The 21989-nt window shown below is 47.0% G+C and overlaps 1 protein-coding gene across 4 annotated transcripts in view; it reads right to left on the bottom strand.

The window, feature by feature from the left end:
- Positions 1-21989, bottom strand: part of nlgn1 (neuroligin 1) — a 139112-nt gene that overhangs the window by 61247 nt on the left and 55876 nt on the right. For all 4 annotated transcript variants that reach the window (XM_052073381.1, XM_052073382.1, XM_052073384.1 and 1 more), the window contains 2 exons: positions 13884-14036; positions 3054-3266 (listed from right to left, as the gene is read on the bottom strand). In XM_052073381.1, the coding sequence (XP_051929341.1) occupies positions 3054-3266; positions 13884-14036 (366 nt within the window). The remainder of the gene's footprint in view (positions 1-3053; positions 3267-13883; positions 14037-21989) is intronic.

A 21989-nucleotide genomic window follows, 5' to 3' on the forward strand; every position in this document is an offset into this window, starting at 1 on the left:
TGGGTGGGTGGACGGGTCCTGACTGTTGTTTGTGCATATGCACCAAACAGCAGCTCAGCATACCCACCCTTTTTGGAGTCCTTGGAGGGTGTGCTGGAGAGTACTCATGCTGGGGACTCCCTTGTTCTGCTGGGGGACGTCAATGCTCACGTGGGGAATGACAGTGAGACCTGGAGGGGCGTGATTGGGAGGAACGGCCCCCCCGATCAGAACCCGAGTGGTGTTTTGTTATTGGACTTCTGTGCTCGTCACGGATTGTCCATAACGAACACCTTGTTCAAGCATAAGGGTGTCCATATGTGCACTTGGCATCAGGACACCCTAGGCCGCAATTCGATGATCGACTTTGTAGTTGTATCATCGGATTTGCGGCCGCATGTTCTGGACACTCGGGTGAAGAGAGGGGCGGAGCTGTCAACTGATCACCACCTGGTGGTGAGTAGGCTCCGATGGTGGGGGAAGATGCCGGTCCGTCCTGGCAGACCCAAACGTATAGTGAGGGTTTGTTGGGAGCGTCTGGCGGAATCCCCAGATAGAAGGAATTTCAACTCCCACCTCCGACAGAGCTTTTCCCATGTTCCGGGGGAGGCGGGGGACATCGAGCCCGAGTGGACCATGTTCCGTGCCTCTATTGTTGAGGCGGCCAATCTGAGTTGTGGCCGTAAGGTGGTTGGTGCCTGTCGTGGCGGCAACCCCCGTACTCGCTGGTGGACACCAGCAGTAAGGGATGCCGTCAAGCTGAAGAAGGAGTCCTATCGAGCCTTTATGGACTGTGGGACCCCAGAGGCAGCTGACGGGTATCGACTGGCCAAGCAGAACGCAGCTTCAGTGGTCGCCGAGGCAAAAACCCGAGCGTGGAAAGAGTTCGGTGAGGCCATGGAAGCCGACTTCCGGACGGCTTTGAGGAAATTCTGGTCCACCATACGACGTCTCAGGAGGGGGAAGCAGTGCACCACTAACACTGTGTACAGTGGGGATGGGGCGCTGCTGACTTCGACTCGGGACGTTGTGAACCGGTGGGCAGAGTACTTCGAAGACCTCCTAAACTCCACCAACACGCCTTCCTTGGAGGAAGCAGAGCCTGGGGACTCTGAGGTGGGCTCTCCTATCTCTGTGGTTGAAGTCACCGATGTGGTTAAAAAGCTCCTCTGTGGCAAGGCCCCAGGTGTGGATGAGATCCGCCCGGAGTTCCTCAAGGCTCTGGATGTTGTGGGGCTGTCCTGGTTGACACGCCTCTGCAACATCGCGTGGTCAACAGGGAGAGTGCCTCTGGATTGGCAGACCGGGGTGGTAGTCCCTCTTTTTAAAAAGGGGGACCGGAGGGTGTGTTCCAACTACAGAGCGATCACACTCCTCAGCCTCCCTGGTAAGGTCTATTCAGGAGTGCTGGAGAGGAGGGTCCGTCAGGAAGTCGAGCCTCAGATTGAGGAGGAGCAGTGTGGTTTTCGTCCCGGCCGTGTAACAGTGGACCAGCTCTACACCCTTAGCAGAGTCCTTGAGGGTATGTGGGAATTCGCCCAACCAGTCTACATGTGTTTTGTGGACTTGGAGAAGGCGTTTGACCGTGTCCCTCGGGGAGTTCTGTGGGGGGTGCTTCGTGGGTATGGGGCACCGAACCCCCTGATACGGGCTGTTCAGTCACTATACCACCGATGTCAGAGTTTGGTTCGCATTGCCGGCAGTAAGTCGGAATCGTTTCCAGTGGGGGTAGGACTCCGCCAAGGCTGCCCTTTGTCGCCGATTCTGTTCATAACCTTTCTGGACAGAATTTCTAGGCGCAGCGGAAGCGTTGAGGGGGTCCGTTTTGGGGGCCTCAGTATTGCATCCCTGCTTTTTGCAGATGATGTGGTGCTGTTGGCTCCTTCAAACGGGGCTCTCCAACTCTCACTGGAGCGTTTCGCAGCCGAGTGTGAAGCGGTTGGGATGAGAATCAGCACCTCCAAATCTGAAACCATGGTCCTCAGTCGGTAAAGGGTGGCGTGCCCCCTGCGGGTCGGGGAGGAGATCTTACCCCAACTGGAGGAGTTCAAGTATCTTGGGGACTTGTTCACGAGTGGGGGTAGGAGGGAGCGGGAGATCGACAGGCGGATCGGTGCAGCGTCTGCTGTGATGCGGACGTTGTATCGGTCTGTCGTGGTGAAGAAGGAGCTGAGCCAAAGGGCGAAGCTCTCAATTTACCGGTCGATCTACGTCCCAACCCTCACCAATGGTCACGAGCTATGGGTCGTGATCGAAAGAACGAGATCCCGGATACAAGCGGCCGAAAAGAGTTTTCTCCGCAGGGTGTCCGGGCTCTCCCTTAGAGATAAGGTGAGAAGCTCAGTCATCCAGGAGGGGCTCAGAGTCGAGCCGCTTCTGCTCCACATCGAGAGGAGCCAGATGAGGTGGCTTGGGCATCTGATTCGGATGCCTCCTGAGCGCCTCCCCGGTGAGGTGTTCCGGTCATGTCCCACCGGGAGGAGACCCCGAGGAAGACCCAGGACACGCTGGAGAGACTATGTCACCCAGCTTGCCTGGGAACGACTCGGGATCCCCCGGGGAGAGCTGGAGGAAGTAGCTAAGGAGAGGGAAGTCTGGGCTTCCCTGCTAAAGCTGTTGCCCCCGCGACCCGGCCCCGGATAAGCGGTAGATGATGGATGGATGGATGGATATTACTTTAACGTCCGCCTTTCCTCAAAATAAAAGCTTGGTGGCAAAACTACAGTCAAGCGCAGCGCTTATCAAAGTCACACAACATAATTCTCAGATTTTGGAACTTGGTGCATTATTAGGCGCCTTGACCATTTTGGAGAAAATTTAATACTTTTAAGTGTGGCTTTTGGTCGGGAAAATATGGTAAAAGGGTCTAATCTCCTTTTTTTCCACACATACTTATTTTTCTTAAAGTGTCTATCAGCTTGTCATTTAATATTTATCCTCTTACTTCACATTTCAAATTTATACTGTATTTGAAATCACCTTCAAATCTTTTGCACATAACAGACAAGAACAACTCATGTTGGACTCCAAAGAAATCCACACCTCTGGGTTGCCATTGGGCTAATAAATGTTACCTTTTGTGGAGTTGCTCCAGCGGTTGCCCTCTGAATAGTGAGAAAGTGTGAGAAGGTTGACACAAGAGGCTCCAGCCCCTGACCCAAACACAGTTATACGGAGCGGATCACCACCAAAGGCAGCAATATTCTCACTGGTCCAGCGAAGAGCCTGAATTTGGTCCAACAAACCATAATTCCCCTTTGCTGCCTGGTCACCAGTACTCAGGAAACCTGCAGGGGGACGGAGAGCATTATGATCATATCTAAGTGAAGGTGACAGTTTTGGACGGCATGATAATCAACTGGTTAACACGTACACCTCACAATGCAAAGGTCATATGTTAAGATTCCGGCCCGAGCCTTCCTGAGCATGCAGGTTCTCACCGTGACTACGTGACTACGTGGGTTTTCTCTGGGTACTCCAGTTTCCTCACACATTTCAGAAACATGCATGGTGGGGTCATGGAACACTCTAAAATATCCCTAGGTGTGACTGTGAGCACGAATGGTTGTCTGTCTATGTGTGGCCTACAATTGGCTGGCAACCAGTTCATGGTATACCCCACCCACTGTCCGAAGCATACGCGCGACCCTCCAAGGGAGAAAGTGGTTTGGATAATGAATGAATGAATGAATGAATGAATGGATGGATTGACAATTTGAGCTTTTGGGTTAAAAAGAAAAGTAATTTACTGTGCTGTGATCTGCAGCTCAAACATCCAGAAATAGATAATCACTGAATTCTGAATGTTTTTTTTTTGTTTTGTTTTGACTTGTTTTGTTTTTTGTGACTTTGAGCCTTTCCAATCAGGGTGATGTGACTATGTTTGGCTCTTTTGGGTCATTGATCTTGTTTGTTGCTTTCGTCTTTCATTTGGTCACACAGGACTGGTGTTGTTTTTCTGTATGTAAGCTTGATTTAGTCAATTACACGTTAGAACGTTTAGTCTTCCATGACCTGGTGTGTCTTGCTCTTTTTTTTACTTTGAATTTTGGTGTATAAAGACATTGACTTTGCCACTTTGGTACTGTCTGTTTCACAGTAGATTCTGACCAGTCATGGACCCAGCAGACTCAGCTTATATAATTCACCAAGCCATGAGAGCACACGTAGCACTGCTCAACAGACAGGAGCAGCTCCTTAGAGAGGCGATGGACTCCATTCAAAACATTTCCACCAACATCCACTCAATAGCCACCCAGTTGATGCCCAATGCTCCACCATGGACTTCATCACCTACTCGAGCCCAGCTCCACGCCTCTAATGAGGAGAGATCTACTCACCAACTTCTACTGTGTCTTTTCCCCCACAACCCATTATTCCGTCACCTGAACATTATTCTATGGAAGTAGAAGCTTTTGTCCAATTCCTGCCTAAATGTTCCTTGGTTTTTGAGCAACAACCTAGCACATGTTCAGATGATTGTGCCAAATTGGCCGATGTCATAAACTTGCTTCGTGGAAGAGCGGGGAGGCGGACCAATTCATTGTGGGAGTCATTTGCTTCTTTTTCTGAGGAGATGCATGAAGTCCATGATCAGCTCTTCATTAATTAGTCTTCAGGCAAAGGGCTAATTTCATTACATCAAGGTTTTCAGTCAGCAGAAGACTATGCCATCAAGTTCAAGATTTTAGCCTCTGAAAGTGGATGGAATGTGGCACGACAAAAAAATGCTTTTGTTTGTGGACTTTCCAAGGAGTTTTAAGATCAGCCGTTTACTCAGGATGAGCCTGAGTCTCTCAAGCAGTTAATGTTATTTGTGATTCGGATTAGCAATTGGGCGGCCCGGTAGTCCAGTGGTTAGCACGTGGGCTTCACAGTGCAGAGGTACCGGGTTCGATTCCAGCTCCGGCCTCCCTGTGTGGAGTTTGCATGTTCTCGCCGGGCCTGTGTGGGTTTTCTCCGGGTGCTCCGGTTTCCTCCCACATTCCAAAAATATGCATGGTAGGCTGATTGAACACTCTAAATTGTCCCTAGGTGTGAGTGTGAGTGCGAATGGTTTTTCGTCTCTGTGTGCCCTGCGATTGGTTGGCAACCGATTCAGGGTGTCCCCCGCCTACTGCCCGGAGACAGCTGGGCTAGGCTCCAGCACCCCCCGCGACCCTTGTGAGGATCAAGCGGTTAGGAAGATGAATGAATGAATGAATGAATGAAAGGATTAACAATTGAATTTTTTTTTTCCAAGATGTTGCCCGGGTAGGCAGCCATCGGCGAGTGCTCTTCAGTGAAATCTTCAAGAGCCTTCCGTTTTTTGTTGTTTTTTGTTGTTTTTGTCTTTGTTTTGTCACATGGTGTTGTTGTTACGCCGTGTGGACCTGATGTGGACTGTTTTTAACATTTTTGGCCATAGCATTCGTCAAAGAAGAAGAATCTGTGGTTGGTGGTTGCACCTTCTCGGCAGCACGCGTGTACCAGCACTGATTTCTTGATTAGGAGGAATGTTGGCGCCCTTTCACTGTCGTTGGTAGACACCCCCCGGGGTGCTTGTGTCTTGCGCCTGAAGTAGGCAGCATTTTCACAGCCCTGCTTTGTTCAGCGAAAAGGTCGGTGTTGATGGACAGTCTGCGGCTGGATGGGTGCATGGATTGAGGAGCCGATGATGAGAAGAAAGGAGCATCAGCGCGGAGCGCCAATGCGTATGTGGAACTGAGAGTCGCAGCTTGGAATTGAAGCGGACTTACATGGGACAGGAGAAGAGAGCCAATCTCTCTTTTTTGTTAATGGATGTTACAGCTTCTTGTTGCTTTCAAGCTTAGCTTGTAGCAGTCGTGTGCACATTGCAGCATGACGTCTTTGATCCACTGGTGAAAAGGACACTTTGATTCTTTCCTCTTTCATCTATAACTGCTTCAGACAACAAAGTGTATCCAGGAAAGTGGTTAAGATTGTACGATCGTCTGCCTCATGTGTTGTTTTGTATTATTTTGTCATTTTTTGTTAACTTTTCTTTTGATAGCAGCGCGGACACCCGCAGTGGCTTCTCTTGTTTTATGTTGAGAGGGAAGACATTTCATCTGTGCTGTATGTTACATGTTACACATACAGTACATTTGACAATGAAGTTTTATCCAATTCAATGAGAGAACCTTGCCGGAGTGCAAAGCCTGCCCGTTGTACCCACCCTCGTGCCGCTGTTCCCCGACTGGTCAGACACCTTTTTTAAGCCCAGAGGTGCCTGCCAGAACCCATGCAACTTGGGAGAACCCAACTCTCCCTGGAGGAAAGCACCCATCATGTTGTGCAGGCTGCATGTACTTTTGGAAGGTCCAGGCACTTCATTAATTAGGGGTCACTTCTACCCAATAGCACTCTTGAAACCACAGAACGCGGCCTTAGGGTGAGTGACACTAAGACCTCAAGTGAATCTTTTCATTGAATTAACTTGCCTGCCATTGTCTCCTACCACAACAACTCAGTCTCCCATCAAGTGATGGTAGATTGAGGGACAGACGACAATTTTATTGATTCAGAGGTTGTTGTTACTGGAATATTTTCCTTTTAGCCTTTCCCTGACCATCATTGCCATCGATAGAAGACCCCTAGAGAATTATGTTGTATTGGATGATTTACCTATATTGGACCATGTTGTCCAGCAAATCTCTAAAAGATTGCAGATGGATGTCACTAGTTATCAAACTAAAGGGTTGGAACCTTTAACTAATCTTGATGATTCACATGTCTAGGCAGGAGGCATGGTAAAGAAAAGTAGACCACAGCGAATTCAAGAAGAGAACCGGGGATATGTTCCTGCTAACCTTCCAATACAGAATGGTATTGAGGGCTCAATTATCAAACGTGAGCGGCAGATTCCTGATGATTTTAGAGAACATCAAAAGAATGATTCAACTTTAAAATCACTGTTTGAGAAGATTTTTGACGTTGATGGCATGCCAGTAGATTGCAAAAAGGGCATGCAAATAATCACTGGAGAACCGTTTATATTAAAGGATGTCCTATTGTATCTCTCTGACACAGCACCACCTAGATTGGTTATCCCGGGGGTCGGCAACACGCAGCTCCAGAGCCGCATGCGGCTCTTTATCGACATCTAGTGGCTCCTGGAGCTTTATAAAAAATGTTTGAAAATGGAAAAAAAATTTGACAGTAGGTTAATACAGCTCAGATAGATATAGATACATGTAGCAGCTCCGAAAAAAGGAGAGCTGTGGTGTTGTTGTTTTTTTAAATGCACACTTTATTTATGCTTTTATTATTTATTTTATTTATTATGCTTTTTTAAGATTAAGCCTTTCTGCTTGGCTCTCGATGAAGGCGGACGCTTTTTGCACAGCTCCCCAGCCCTCCCACCTTTTTTTCCCTGCTCGCCACTTAGTCTTTGTGCTGTCTTTGTCTAACTTTTTCCTAGCCTCCTACCGTGTTTTCATCCGAAGAACTAACCATTGAATTAGTTGGCTGGTCTCTCGATGTAATCGACAAAAAATTTTCGACGGAAAGAGCAGGCAGACGGGCGCCTGCTTGTCCTCCGGGGACACTTGCTGCCGGATACGCCCTCGATCCATGGAGAAAGTGGAGACCGGTGTGCCTGACAGTACTGTCCGTGGAGGATGTGGAAGACATCTACATTATTGGCCTTTTGATTACAGGTATGCTGCTGTTTGGTGTTGGCAGCTTGCTGTTCTATCGCAAAATTCAACCAACGGGAGCGGCTCTATTGGAAGTGAAGAAGCTGCCGGTCACTCTGGATGGCTTGGCGCGAATGTCCAACACTCAGACTCAAGCGGTGACTCAGCTCAACCGCAATATTGTTGCGACTTTTGCGACTTTGCGGTTTTTGGAGTGACTCTGCGCGATTGAAAATACCATGGAGACGTTGGAATTCACTGATTTTTTTTTTTTCTGATTTAATTAGGTAGAGGTGGTTTGGACTCAAATGCACAACTCAGAGTCGATGAGGACAAAATGTTTTATCCAGGCAAAGGACGTTATTCCCGTCACCAAGGGTGCCATGCCCGCCCACCAAGAAGTTTGTGCCGCCCACTTGAGGCATAGGGTCTTCAAAAACTGTCAGGTTGTACTGAAGCCTAAGAGCCTATATGTGAGGTGCAGGTGATAAAAGACGGACTGCTGTCCACCACCCTATAACATTGTTGTGGCCGATAATAACAGCAGCACAGATGATGCCGTTTCATCACCTGCATACTCGCCCATCTCACCTCCACCTGCCTCTCCATCTTCGCCTCGCCAAACTACAGTGAGCCACTTTCCAAGGCTGAGACACTGGACTTTGTGCTGACTCCTATCAGAGCTTGCTGATGAGCTGATCATTTGAACCAGGTGTGTTGAAATAGGGAGAGAGCTAAAACAGGCAGGATATGGCTCTCGAGGAAGCAGAGTTCCCTACCCATGCACTGCAGTGTGAACGTAGGCCATTGTTATATAGTGGTTGTTTTTGGTTCTTTGTTTCTTGGTCCATATTGTGATGTTATGGTGTTATCAAGAGGTGGGTTGGATTAACAAAATACACATTGAAGGCCCAGTCCAAAACCCACCACCCGCCACTGGCAATTCACACTAGATTTGCCTTTATGACAAATTATTATTTTACTATTCCTACATACTGAAACTAAACAAACATCACACAAGATTATATATTACTGTAAATGTTGCTCAATGTGGGCAAGAATTGGGACATGGAAAACTGTTTAAATTGAAATTATGAACCAACTCCACATTTATTCCACTTTTTCTTTACGTTCCTTGAAAACAGGAGAAAAGATGAGCCGAGTGGAGATTGGTGTCTCAGTGGAAGAAAGGGAAAATAAAATCAAAAATAATCAAAAAGCCTTTTATTCCTGTATCAGTGTATCAATGTAATAATGACCACAATAGTGACCAATAATGTTGAAGACTATCTTGTGTGTTGAACAATCATTGTCTATGCCTCAGAAAAAGAAGATGGCGGGGGCATGCAGGACTGGAGTGCATCAGGAAAACTCCATAGTCGTTATATTTGTGCCTTCCACCTTTGTGATGTTGTTTCGAAATAACAATCAAATAAATTTACGAATATTGGCGAGCCATTATGTGATTCTTACCTGTGACATTGTAGTGCTTTGTGATCATATTACCACATGATACATAGTATTATTTAAGAATGCCCATCATGCCATATAACCCAAAAGGTTATTTTGTTGTTGTTATTTTTATTTGTGTAACCGCAACTCCGCCGACCCAACCCCACCTTTTCGAGTTCCGAAGCCACGCTGTCACCACGTCACTGGCTTAGGTGCACGGGCCGCTAAATCAGCCACTTTCAAGAATCTGAGGAGTGAGATTTGACAAATGTACACTCTCACAGCGCGAGCTGGAATCATTGACATGACGGTAGTGCTGTTGCAACAAACAGAACATCCAAGCGTTTCACTCTCGGCATGACTAATTGATTGACGCTCAATGCAACAATTATCCAAACTTAAAAGTTTGGTTATTCTATGTTAGAGTGGTTATGCCTGGAGAGGGATGGAAGTATGGCCTTGCAATGTCACTGCGCAAGACACAATGTCACTGTGCAATCAATCAATAACAGGGGGAAACACAACAACAAACAGGAAAAAGTGCACCGCACCTCACAGAAATTCATTTTGAAGCCCATTCATACCATCTATCACTAAACCTGCACTATGCTCTGTTTGACTACCATTTTCATCCCAGGAAGATGGCCTTGTCTATTGTTTTCATCCTCGGATTCAATGAAACCAGAATAAAACACCTGCCAGCAACGGTGGAAAGTGAAGAACTTGGTTGACGGATCTCCAGCGACAGAAGGTACCTCCAGGGATTTTGAATGTCACCTCGCAGAGAAAGAGTTGGTGTGTGAGGTTGAGTAATTTTGATGAGACAGAAAGGCCCCCAAGCCGTCTCTCTTCTTCAGAGACCTAACCAGACCCATACCATGCTCAGCGGTACATACCATGTAGTTAAAAGGGTAATTTGGCCGGACTGAACATTGGTGCTTCTATAATCAGTCTTTATGTGTGTGTGTGTGTGTGTTTGTGTGTGTGTGTGTGTTTGCGTGTGTGTGTGTGTGTGTGTGTGTGTGTGTGTGTGTGTGTGTGTGTGTGTGTGTGTGTGTGTGTAAGAGTGAAAACAAGCCATATTGTGCTGCCAAATTGCAAAAGTGTAGCTTGAGCGGCATTTACTATATACATATAAAAAAAAATCCTCGTCTCACCCCTTGGGTGGTGTCCCTCATTCAGCTAGGGTCCTCTACCAGAGGCCAGGAAGCTTGAGGGTTGTGCGCAGTATCCTTGCTGTCCCAGCACTGCACATTTCTGGACTGAGATGTCCCATGTTGTTCCCGGGATCTGTTGCAACCACTCATCTAGTTTGGGGGTCACTGCCCCGAGTGGTCTGACCACCACAGGCACGACTGTCACCTTTACCTTCCAGGCTCTCTCCAGCTCCTCTCTGAGCCCTTGGTATTTCTCGAGTTTCTCGTGTTCCTTCTTTTTGATGTTTCCATCACTTGGGACCGCGACATCCACGACAACGGCTTTCCTCTGCCCTTTATCTATTATCGCGATATCTGGTTGGTTCGCCATTACCATCTTGTCAGTCTGGATCTGGAAGTCCCACAGGATCTTCGCTCTGTCATTCTCCACCACCTTCGGAGGTGTTTCCCATTTTGACCTCGGGGTTTCCAGTCCATACTCCGCACAGATGTTTCGGTAGACTATGCCAGCCACCTGGTTATGGCGTTCCATGTAGGCTTTCCCTGCCAGCATTTTACACCCTGCAGTTATGTGTTGGATCGTCTCAGGTGCCTCTTTGCACAACCTACACCTTGGGTCTTGTCTGGTGTGGTATATATGGGCCTCAATGGCTCTGGTGCTCAGGGCCTGTTCCTGAGCAGCCAGGATGAGTGCCTGTGTGCTGTCCTTCAGGCCAGCCCTCTCTAGCCACTGATAGGACTTCTTGAGATCAGCCACTTCAGTTATGGTCCGGTGGTACATCCCGTGTAGGGGCTTGTCCTCCCATGATGGTCCCTCTTCCAGCGCCTCATCCTCTGTTCCCCATTGTCTGAGACATTCTCTGAGTACGTCATCCGTTGGAGCCTTCTCCTTGATGTATTCATGGAGCTTGGATGTTTCGTCCTGGACAGTGGCTCTCACACTCACTTGTCCCCGGCCTCCTTCCTTTCGGCTTGCGTACAGTCTCAGGGTGCTGAATTTGGGATGGAAACCTCCATGCATGGTTAGGAGCTTTCGGGTCTTAACGTCCATGGTCTGAATCTCTTCCTTTGGCCACCTTATTATTCCTGCAGGGTATCTGATCACTGGCAGGGCATAGCTGTTTATTGCCCGGGTCTTATTCTTGCCCTTGAGCTGGCTTCTTAGGACTTGCCTCACTCGCTTGAGGTATTTGGCCATAGCAGTGCGGACTACCTTTCCTCTCTTTGTCACCATCCGACTACATTTCTCAAGCCCGAATGACATCCCGATGTCGCTGCTGTAGATCCTGGTTGTGTGGATCAGGGAGTCTATGTCCCTTTCGCTCTTAGCATACAGCTTTATGTCATCCATGTAGAGGAGGTGAATAATCGTAGCTCCATTTCTGAGGCGGTATCCAGAGCCTGTCTTGGTGATTACTTGGCTTGGTGTTCAGTCCTATGCAGAAAAGCAGTGGGGAGAGTGCATCACCTTGGTATATGCCACATTTGATAGACACTTGGGTGAGTGGTTTGCCATTGGCTTCAAGTGTGGTTTTCCACATCCTCATCGAGTTCGGAACGAAGGCTCTTAGGGTCCTGTTCACCTTATACAACTCCAAGCATTCAGTGATCCATGTATGGGGCATCGAGTCATAGGCTTTCTTGTAATCAATCCAGGCTGTGCACAGGTTGGTACGTCGGGACCTGCAGTCTTGTGCGACTGTTCTGTCTACCAGGAGCTGATGTTTGGCTCCTCTGGTATCTCTACCAATGCCCTTCTGTGCTTCGCTCATGTATTGATCCATGTGTCCACTTATCTTAGCCGCAATGATGCCTGACATGATCTTCCATGTTGTGGAGAGACAGGTTATTGGCCGATAGTTGAATGGGACTGCACCCTTTGAGGGATCCTTCATGATCAGGATCGTTCGCCCTTCGGTTAGCCATCCTGGGTGAGTCCCATCCCTCGGCAGCTGGTTTATTTGTGCTGCTTGGCGCTCATGGAGTGCTGTGAGTTTCTTTAGCCAGTAAGACTTTCTGCTTGGCTCTCGACAAAGGCGGACTCTTTTTGCACAGCTCCCCTGCCCTCCCACCTTTTTTTCCCCTGCTCGCCACTTAGTCTTTTGTGCTGTCTTTGTCCAACTTTTTTTCTCTCGCCTTATACCGTGTTTTCATCCGAAGAACTAACCTTGGAATTAGTTGGCTGGTCTCTCGATGTAATCGACAAAAAATTTTCGACGGAAAGAGCAGGCAGACGGGAGCCTGCTTGCCCTCCGGGGACACTTGCTGCCGGATACGCCCTCGATCCATGGAGAAAGTGGAGACCGGTGTGCCTGACAGTACTGTCCGTGGAGGATGTGGAAGACATCTACATCATTGGCCTTTTGATAACAGGTATGCTGCTGTTTGGTGTTGGCAGCTTGCTGTTCTATCGCAAAATTCAATGTCCACTTCAATCTCATCAGTTGTTGTTTTCAGAAATGTAGCTATGCTAAAGATTTGTTCAGTCTCAGTCGGCAGCCAGGCAGTCAAGTATGGATGTTTCCTCCTGTGGCTAACGATAGCCGATGCATTAAAGTAGGTATTAAAAGTAACAAAACTGCTCATGGCAGGAATTAGTGTTCATCAGCTAAACAGAAAAGGTTAGCAGAACAAAATAATTTTTTTATTCGCTGGTCATGGCGCAGCCAGCTTTTATTTTTGTCATGAGGCGTGTCATGTGCATTAAATGTGGCCGCTTTGGTAGCGTCAATGTCCGACAGCGAGCTTCATGACAACCCTGGTTGCCATGCCTGGGTGAAATTTCAACGTTGGACTTTGAAAATCCAGCACACTCGTGCGCAACCTAAAGAGGATCCACAGTGCAGAAAAAAATATGGATTGACAGACTTTGAAACATTTGGAGCACCAAAGCTCCAGCGAGGAAGCCGACTCGACAGCAGACTATAGCCGCATTCGACACGTCATTTTCAGACGGGTGGTGCAAGTGTACCCCATGGAATGGCCTTGAGAAAAAAAAAATAAGTCAAGCTAATGGTTTATCCAACCATCCATTTTCCGATCCGCTTTATCCTCACAAGAGTTGCGGGGGATTCTGGAGCCTAGTCCAGCTGTTTTCGGGCAGTAGGCAGGGGACCCCCTGAGCCGGTTGCCATCCAATTGCAGTGCACAGGGAGACGAACAACCATCTGCAGGGACAATTTTGAGTGTTCAATCAGCTTTCCATGCATGATTTTTTTTGGGGCCGATTGATCCCCGTAATTTCCCTAATTGTACCAATATATTTGCAATGATTTTGATTACACAAATAGTTTCCAGTCCCTCTCCCACCAAGATTTGAAGGGAGAGGAGCATGCTGTGGTTGACAGCCAAGAAGGAAGAAGTTGAGATGAATCAGTACCTCTAGCTGTGAGACCTCAAATTATCTGTTCTGGCATATGTACACATATTATGATTCATGGCACTTTTATGTATGTTAAGTTTGTTCACTTGAGTGTGGGTTGTAAGACATCCGATGACTGTGGTAATGTAGATGGAAATCACTCACTTGTAGCCATGCCAAAACTTTTGTATGCAGTCACACATGAGCCAAAACCATTTTTTTCTGCTGTGATATCTCTCACCAGACATTTTGATCAACTACACAAAATAACTTAGAATATAGTTGTGTCCTTACCTAGAACACCCAACCGGTAATTGACTGTTATGACAATCACATTTCCATAGCTGGCCAGGACACTGCCATCAAACAGGTTACCAGTTCCTTCCATGTAGGATCCACCATGGATGAAAACCATTACTGGCTTGGGACTCCCACTCTCCCTTATGTCTAGAGTAGGAAAAGAAATATAAATTAGGAGTTTAGATTTCAAAAGGAGGACATAGCCCAAAAACAATGTCACGGATAAGGGGCTCTGGCTACCATTTTTACAATTCTTTTGACATTTGTCTTTTCAGCTACAATTCATTAATACTACCATGTACAGGAAATGTTTTCATTGGCTTAAAAAAAACACGCTAATAATTATGAATAAAAGAAAGAAACAAAAAAACAAGTGAAAATGGAATCGATAATAAACATGAACTTCTACCCAAAGGCTATTAGAGAATTATCACTTTAATTTTTGAATGAAAATTAACTTCGTAATCTTGCTTAATTACACTTGCATCAATGCATCGTATGACTTTGTACATTTAGTACGTCCGGTTGTGGTTTCGCTGGTCAAAGACCCAAGAGGGAAGCTTGCCAACAGAGGCCATCCTCAACAATTATCCTGGCCAACGTCAATACAAATGTAACATAAAATATTCCTCATGACAAATCCAGAAGTGCATCCATACATGTTTACAGAGATCTGCCTATACATAGGTGAGGACATCAACATGATGGACATAAACAAATTATGACAGGCGGTGGCATTTTTTTTAACATGAATCTCCGCTATCAGTTCCGTTGTTGTTGTCAGAGAGGAACTGTTGCAACCGTTAAAAACTGGGAGACTAATTTTGGTTCTTTGTATTTTGTAAATAGTCACTCAGTTGAGTGGCATGGCATTTTGTGTGCATTGAAATTCACTGTGCATAGAGATATCAAGGAATTTGGCTAAATGCTGCATTACAAGTGTCAAGTCACTGCTGAGCCTGACACAATCTTAGAAGTGTCTTGCCAAGGCTAAGGAAAAAACATGACAGTTTCTTTTGCAACATTTTGGAATCAATAACTCTTCTGTAGGAAGACTGAGAGCCACGTTTCCTTCGTGATGGTTCAGTGCCATAGGTTTTTGCACCACGTTTTCTGAAATCGAACTGAACAAAGCTGTTTACTATTAAGTTTTGTATAGAAATGTATGCTTTTCTCCGCCAACAAGCTTTCTAGTGATATATATTTCATGCCACCGGCAGGGCTTGACACCTGCCCCCAAAAATAAGAACCATGACACTACAGTGCTTGATTGGCCAATAATTTCATCAGACCCAAAAATAATCAATGGGGTATTGCCAGGATGAATCTGGGAGACACCACACCGAATAAGGCAGATGAATTGAAGGCTACAATCAAAGCAACCTGGCCTTCCGTATAACAGGCTCATTGCCTCCCTGCCACATCTTGTTGATGCAGCAATTAAATCAAAAGGGCTCAACAAATATCGACGACAGACGAATATATTGTAGCGATGCAATACTGAGGCCACAAAATAGGCCTCTCAATTCTGTCCACAGAGGTTATGAACAGAAATTGGTGACACAGGAAAACCACGGCAGAGTCTAACTTAAACAAGAATCAGTGAATATTTAAAAACAAAAACAGAAACAGAGCAAAACCTGGTATCGCAGCCATACTTGGAATTACGAAACAACTTGGGTCTGGCGCCGATTTCCAGGAAAGCAGCGGTTAATGTAATTTGTTTCGCCCACATAATGGATGAATCTGCTGGAGGTGGGTCTCCAGCCGATCGGTGGTGGTGATGGGCGTGTTGAGGCCGCCTTTTATTGGCCCTTCCTCGGATTGAGGGGAGCAGCGCTGTGACTAAAGAGTCCTGCTCCGCCACCGTGGTCGCTGCCTCTCCCCCGCGCCATCACCAGTTCGCAAGGGGAGCGACCATCGTTCCACGGCCGCCGACGTGTGGTTGTGGAGCTAGGGATGTGGGCCCTCATTTGGGCCTGTCCCCGACGCCCCGCGCCATCGCCGCCAGACTTCTTGAGGTCGAGGGGATCGGGAGAGGGGGCAAACGGGTTGAGGGGGCAAGAGGTGGGGGGGAAAATCGCCATCCTGGGGGCTATGTAGCGTGAGGGAGGGGGACGGGTCGCAAGCCCGCCCCCGCACTTTGACCCCGTGGCCAGGGTCCACGGCAGCGCGGTGGCCGACGCTGGTGGTCCAGGGGGTCTGCAGCACCCGAGGTTGGACTGTGGGTGCGCCGGGCCCGGTGTTTTATTTTGAAGGGTGGGCATTCCTTCATAATTTAGGGGGATGGTCGGCTTGGGAATCCGGTCCACCACCTTGCTAGGCGCTTGACGCCAGGACTGCGGTGGATTTGTATACCGCCGGATGCGGTCCCGCGGGATTTTGCTGACCCGAAGGTCATTACCACTTCGCACCAACTCTCCAGTGATGGAAAGTCCCGTCAATTCGGCGTGGAGGCTCCCTTACGGACTTCACTGCGATCCGCTAGGAAATGGCGACGGTTTGATCCGCACCTTTGAGCCTAGGGATCGCAGATCTGAGGCGGAGATCGTGCCAGACCCAAGACCCAAAAGCTCTTTGTAATAGACTTTTTGGAGCACGTGCTCATCCAAGATGTGTCTGTTGACCAGAACCCATCATGAAAATACTGTGTGTTGAAGATGTTGCGATAAAACTAAAGTATATCGAAACAGAGGCCGATTTGTGGTTAGTCTAGTTTGATTTAGCATTTTGGTATGGTTTATTATGATGGTTTATGGAGATTGATGAGGTTTATCTAGTTACTGTCACTAAAAGGTGAGGTCATAGAGGGTGAAGCTGATTGGCTGGTCTTGTCCAGTGGTTTTGACCTCCCTTTGGCTTAAATATGGTATGTCATGGGCCCATGCTAGGATGCAATTGGTTAAGGCAGAATTGAAGTTATCATCACAGATAATTGGTACAGTAGCAGATCGACGAGAAAGACAGGCGGCCCCAGCAAGCCACAAAATGATAATTTTAATGAGGTAAACAATGGATTGCCATTCCATTGAAGTCATGCTAATAAGTGTTTGAAAAGATTACTCCCACGTGCATATGTGTACTCGGTACTCGGTGGCCGAGCTTCTTCGGCTCCGCTTCCAATGGCTGCGCCCTCCTCCTGCTCTACACCGGCTCCCGGACATTGTTCGGTTTCCTTCCCGGAAATACATTCATCGTGGGTCTCGTCGGGGCTTCTGCCTCAACCGATCCAACACCATCACCTCCTTCTGGTCTTCCTCCCGTTGGCCATCCAGAAACGCCGGCCGATCCATCGACCATCGTGCGTTAGCCGGCCTGGCTAGGTCGGCTAACGGTCACCGCAGCAGCGAGACTGCCACCGTCAACTTCGGGCTACTTAACATCCGTTCGCTTACTGGGAAGGGTAATCTCATTCAAGATGTCCTCACGGACCGTAAGCTTGACATTCTTTGCTTAAATGAAACATGGCAAACTCCCGGGGACTTCTCACAGTTGAATGATTCCACTACCCCGGGATTTGTTTACATTTCCAAGCCCCGCGATTCTGGTCGCGGAGGAGGTCTCGCGATAGTATACCGCGAGAAGTGGAAAGTACTTACTGCTCTTCCTCTCACCATTGACTTCACTTCTTCAATTAACAGTTTTGGTTTTGATCAATTTGTAGATTTTCCCACACACATCAAAGTTCACACCCTGCATCTGATCTGCTGCTCTGGTATTTCCCCCTCCAACTGTACTGCTGACGAACTTCCAATAACGGACCACTTCCTTATCTCATTCAACATTACACTCCAGCTCTCAACTGCCAAATCACCCCGGATCATTGTTTACTGTAATATTAAAGACATTAACATTGACTCTCTCACTGCATGGCTGACCACCCTGACTCCGGACATTGATTCCACTCCTGATGATTTGGTTTTCCGATATAACTCTGGTCTCACCAGCATCCTCAATACGCTCGCCCGTGTCAAGTCCCGCTCTGTCCTTTTTACTCAGTCTGCCCCTTGGTTCACCCCTCATCTTCGTTCCTTGAAATCCCAAACCCGGCAGCTTGAGAGACTTTAAAGGAAAACCGGGCTCACTGCTCACAAGGACATTTATGAAGCTCAACTATCCCTCTACAAGGATTCCATCTCTCAAGTAAAATCACATTACTACTCCGGACTCATCTGCTCCAATGCTGGAAATACTAATACTCTCTTTTCCCTTTGGAACAGAATCACTCAAACTCCTGACTCCCTACCACCTCACTTTTATTCTCGTGACACCTGCAACGCACTTCTCCTCTTTTTCAACGAAAAAATCAACAGAATCCACCCGCATCTGTGCTCCTCTGTACCTTTCCCCTCCTCTGACCTTCTCACCCCTCGCAAACTGTTCTCTTCTTTTGAACTCCCCCATCTCTCATTAATTTCTGACCTCATCATTAAATCCAAGACTTCCTCCTGTCAGCTCGATCCCCTGCCCACAGTTCTGGTCAAATCCTGTCTACCCTCTCTGCTTCCCTTCATCTCAGCCATTATCCATTCTTCTCTGTTGACTGGAATTGTTCCTGTGCTCTTCAAAACTGCAGCTGTCATCCCAATCCTGAAAAAAAAAACGGTTCAGATCCCAATGACTTCAATAACCTACGCCCCATTTCCCATTTTCCCTTCATCTCGAAAATTCTGGAGAAAACTGTCGCCTCTCACCTCCACTCCCACCTCACCGACAATAGTCTTTATGAACAATTCCAGTCCGGCTTCCGTCCCCGTCCCAGTACTGAAACAGCCCTCATAAAAATCACAAACGATCTTCTCATGGCAGCAGACTCTGGCCAAATCTCCATCCTCATCCTCCTTGACCTGAGTGTAGCCTTCGACACAATCTCTCACCCCATCCTCCTCAATAGACTCTCTACCATAGGCATCACCAACACCCCTCTACGTTGGTTCCACTCATATCTCACTGCCCGCTCTCAGTTCATTCAACTTGATTCTTTTACTTCACAATCCCTCCCTGTTTCTTCTGGTGTTCCCCAGGGTTCTGTCCTCGGTCCGCTCCTCTTCATTGTCTACCTCCTTCCGCTTGGAAACATTTTCCGCAAATTTGGCTTATACTTTCACTGCTTTGCAGATGACACCCAGCTCTATCTCTCCAGCAAACCCGACGCTTATCTCCCACCCTCATCTCTCTCTCACTGTCTCTCAGAAATCAAATCTTGGTTCACCCATAATTTCCTCAAGCTAAACAGCAATAAAACTGAACTCCTACTCGTCGGTACCAAATCCACTCTGAACAAAGCCGACAGTTTCTCCCTCATAATTGATAATACCACTATATCTCCTTCGGCCCAGGTGAAGAGTCTGGGTGTCATCCTTGACAGTTCACTATCCTTTCACTCCCACATCAATAACATTACTCGGTCCGCTCATTTCCACCTTCGCAATATAAACCGCCTCCGTCCCTCACTCACTCCTCACACCACCGCTATCCTTGTTCACAGTCTCGTCACTTCCCGTATTAGGGCCGTTCACACGGCACACATTTGCTCCGGCGCTGCACCGATATATTTTGTTGTGATATATTTTGCACTTTTGCAAATTGTGTGGAGCGTTCACACGTACAAAGCCTCTGAGCGGGGCAGCCCCGACACTGTGTCGGGGCTGCCCCACTTGCGTTCACATGGCAGTTTCTGCAGCGGAGCAAAACAAACGAGCTGTCGTGTTGGTTCTTTTTAAAACATACTGTATATACACAACTCAAGCGAATACTGGACCGGCACATCCTTCTCCTTCTCGGTCTCCGTGCCTTCTGCTCGAGAGTGACCGCCCAAGAAAACGTAAATCAACGATGACTTCAATGACACTCAGAAAAGCAAACACTAAAGCGCCAAACAGAAAATCAAGAAAGGAAATCACAAAATAAATTCTATGGGGGGCGGGGGGTTGTGAACAAACAACAAAGGAACAAACAACTCAGAGACAGTCCAGTCTCCTACAAAAGGAAAGATGTTACTAGCCAAGTCTTGTGTCGTTATGAAACAAACACATTACAGAATTCCGACAGAGCACGAAAGCAACGCATTCTCGCCATACGTACTCTTCACAAGCATTTGCTCTGGAGCAAATTTAACCCAGTTGCGTTCACACATGCAAATTTCACCGGTGCTGCTTCGCAAACGAGCATTTGCACCGGAGCAAATATTTGACCCACCTCCCTGAGGTGGGTCAAATTTGGTCCGGTATAAGCTCTTTTCCGGGGCTACGCCGGAGCTAATTTGCACGTGTGAATGCTCTACTGGGCCAGCCCCGGAGCAGCACCGGACCAAATCTTGCCGTGTGAACAGCCCTATTGACTACTGCAACTCACTCCTCTTCAGTGTCCATCAAAAATTCCTCCATAAACTTCAACTTGTTCAGAATTCAGCAGCCCGGATCATCACGAAAACCCCCTCCTTCCATCATATCACCCCCATCCTCCGACAGCTCCACTGGCTTCCTGTCAAACTTAGAATCAACTTCAAATTACTTCTCTATACATTCAAAGCCATACACAACCTTGCGCCCCCCTATCTGTCAGATCTTCTTCAAATCTCCATTCCCTCTTGCTCACTCAGGTCCTCATCCTCCCTCCACCTTTTTCTACCCTCTGCCTGTCTCAGTACAATGGGGTGCAGAGCCTTCAGTCGCTCTGCCCCCAAACTCTGAAACTCACTTCCTCCCAACATTCGTAATATTGACTCTCTTTCCTTATTCCAAACCCAGCTCAAAACCCACCTATTCAGACTTGCCTACCCACCTTAAATCTTTCTTTATTTATTTATTATTTTATCTGTGTTTTACTATTGGTCTTGGTTGTACAGTGTCCTTGAGTGTTATGAAAGGCACTTACAAATGTGATATATTATTATTATTATTATTATTATTATTATTACTATGTGTATTTATGAGTGAAACCACAGGGTAGAACTGCTAACATTCATAGTTTAATGGTCATTGAAAATGTGATTTCAAGGTTTTGCGACTAACTTCAAAAATATTACACACCTTAGCACCTTCCCATCCCGTTGATTTAGTCATACTGTATTCTATGTTCTGTCCCGAACTGGTAAACAACACGCCGGTATTTTTAGATCCTGAGAGCCAAAAAGAAGTCTGCAGTTTGTAGCTCATGTTCTATTTAGGCTCGAGTGCTCTGGAATAACATACCCATGGGAATTAGTATCCAGAGATCAGAAGACTAAAGACTTATTTGTATACTCTTGCATTTTGGTGAGCTACATGTTGGGCTGGGCTTCTGCTTCTTCTGTCCTTCCCCCTCCTTCCTGGTTTGAAGAGGGGGCTAGGTGACGATATCCCAGTTGGATGTCGCTGTGCCGATTCTACACCAAGAATGTCTGAGGTGGACCACCTAATTGGAGTCGCTGCTAGAGATTTCCGGACCGGATTTTGCGGAGGGCCCACGTCTCTGCAGGTGACCTTCTGCAGTTTTATGTCTTTTTACATGGACTCTTACATTATTCTGACTGACATTGTGTAGAACCATAATGTGATCAATTCTCCCCACTCACCATCCACCGTTATAGTTTTACAGTTTGAGCTCTGCGAGTCCCAGGGACTCCCTGATCAGAAAAGTATGAGTCACATTATGCATTGAGAGAGTCCCAAATTTCGAATTCTGAAATGGTCTACTTATTCAATTGCATGTGATAATAACACAAACAACAACAATATACATTGACAATGGGTTTATTTCTTATAAACAAAAGCTGCAAAAATTTAAATAGTTCAGGCATGCAAGATTTACTGAGAAATAGGTTCTTATTTCATCCCATGGTTCAGTCTTTGAGTTCATAAATTCTCCTCCCTTTGCTCTGCTTCCATTGATGATTATCGCAAAAAAACTGTCCAACTTTAGCTGTGTGATATCTCTGCAATAAACTTTCACAACGCTTGTTCACAACACTTGTTTTAACGTTACACAACTTGGCAATCGTCTGCTTTCCACCAGGTGAAAGCCGATCTCGTCTCGCGAGAACGGAGATCTCGTCTCGCGAGAACGGAAATCTCGTCATGCGAGATTACTTAATGAGAGATTACTTAACGAGAGATCAAA

This window comes from Hippocampus zosterae, chromosome 8 (genome assembly GCF_025434085.1).
Source record: "Hippocampus zosterae strain Florida chromosome 8, ASM2543408v3, whole genome shotgun sequence".
Lineage (NCBI taxonomy): Eukaryota > Metazoa > Chordata > Actinopteri > Syngnathiformes > Syngnathidae > Hippocampus > Hippocampus zosterae.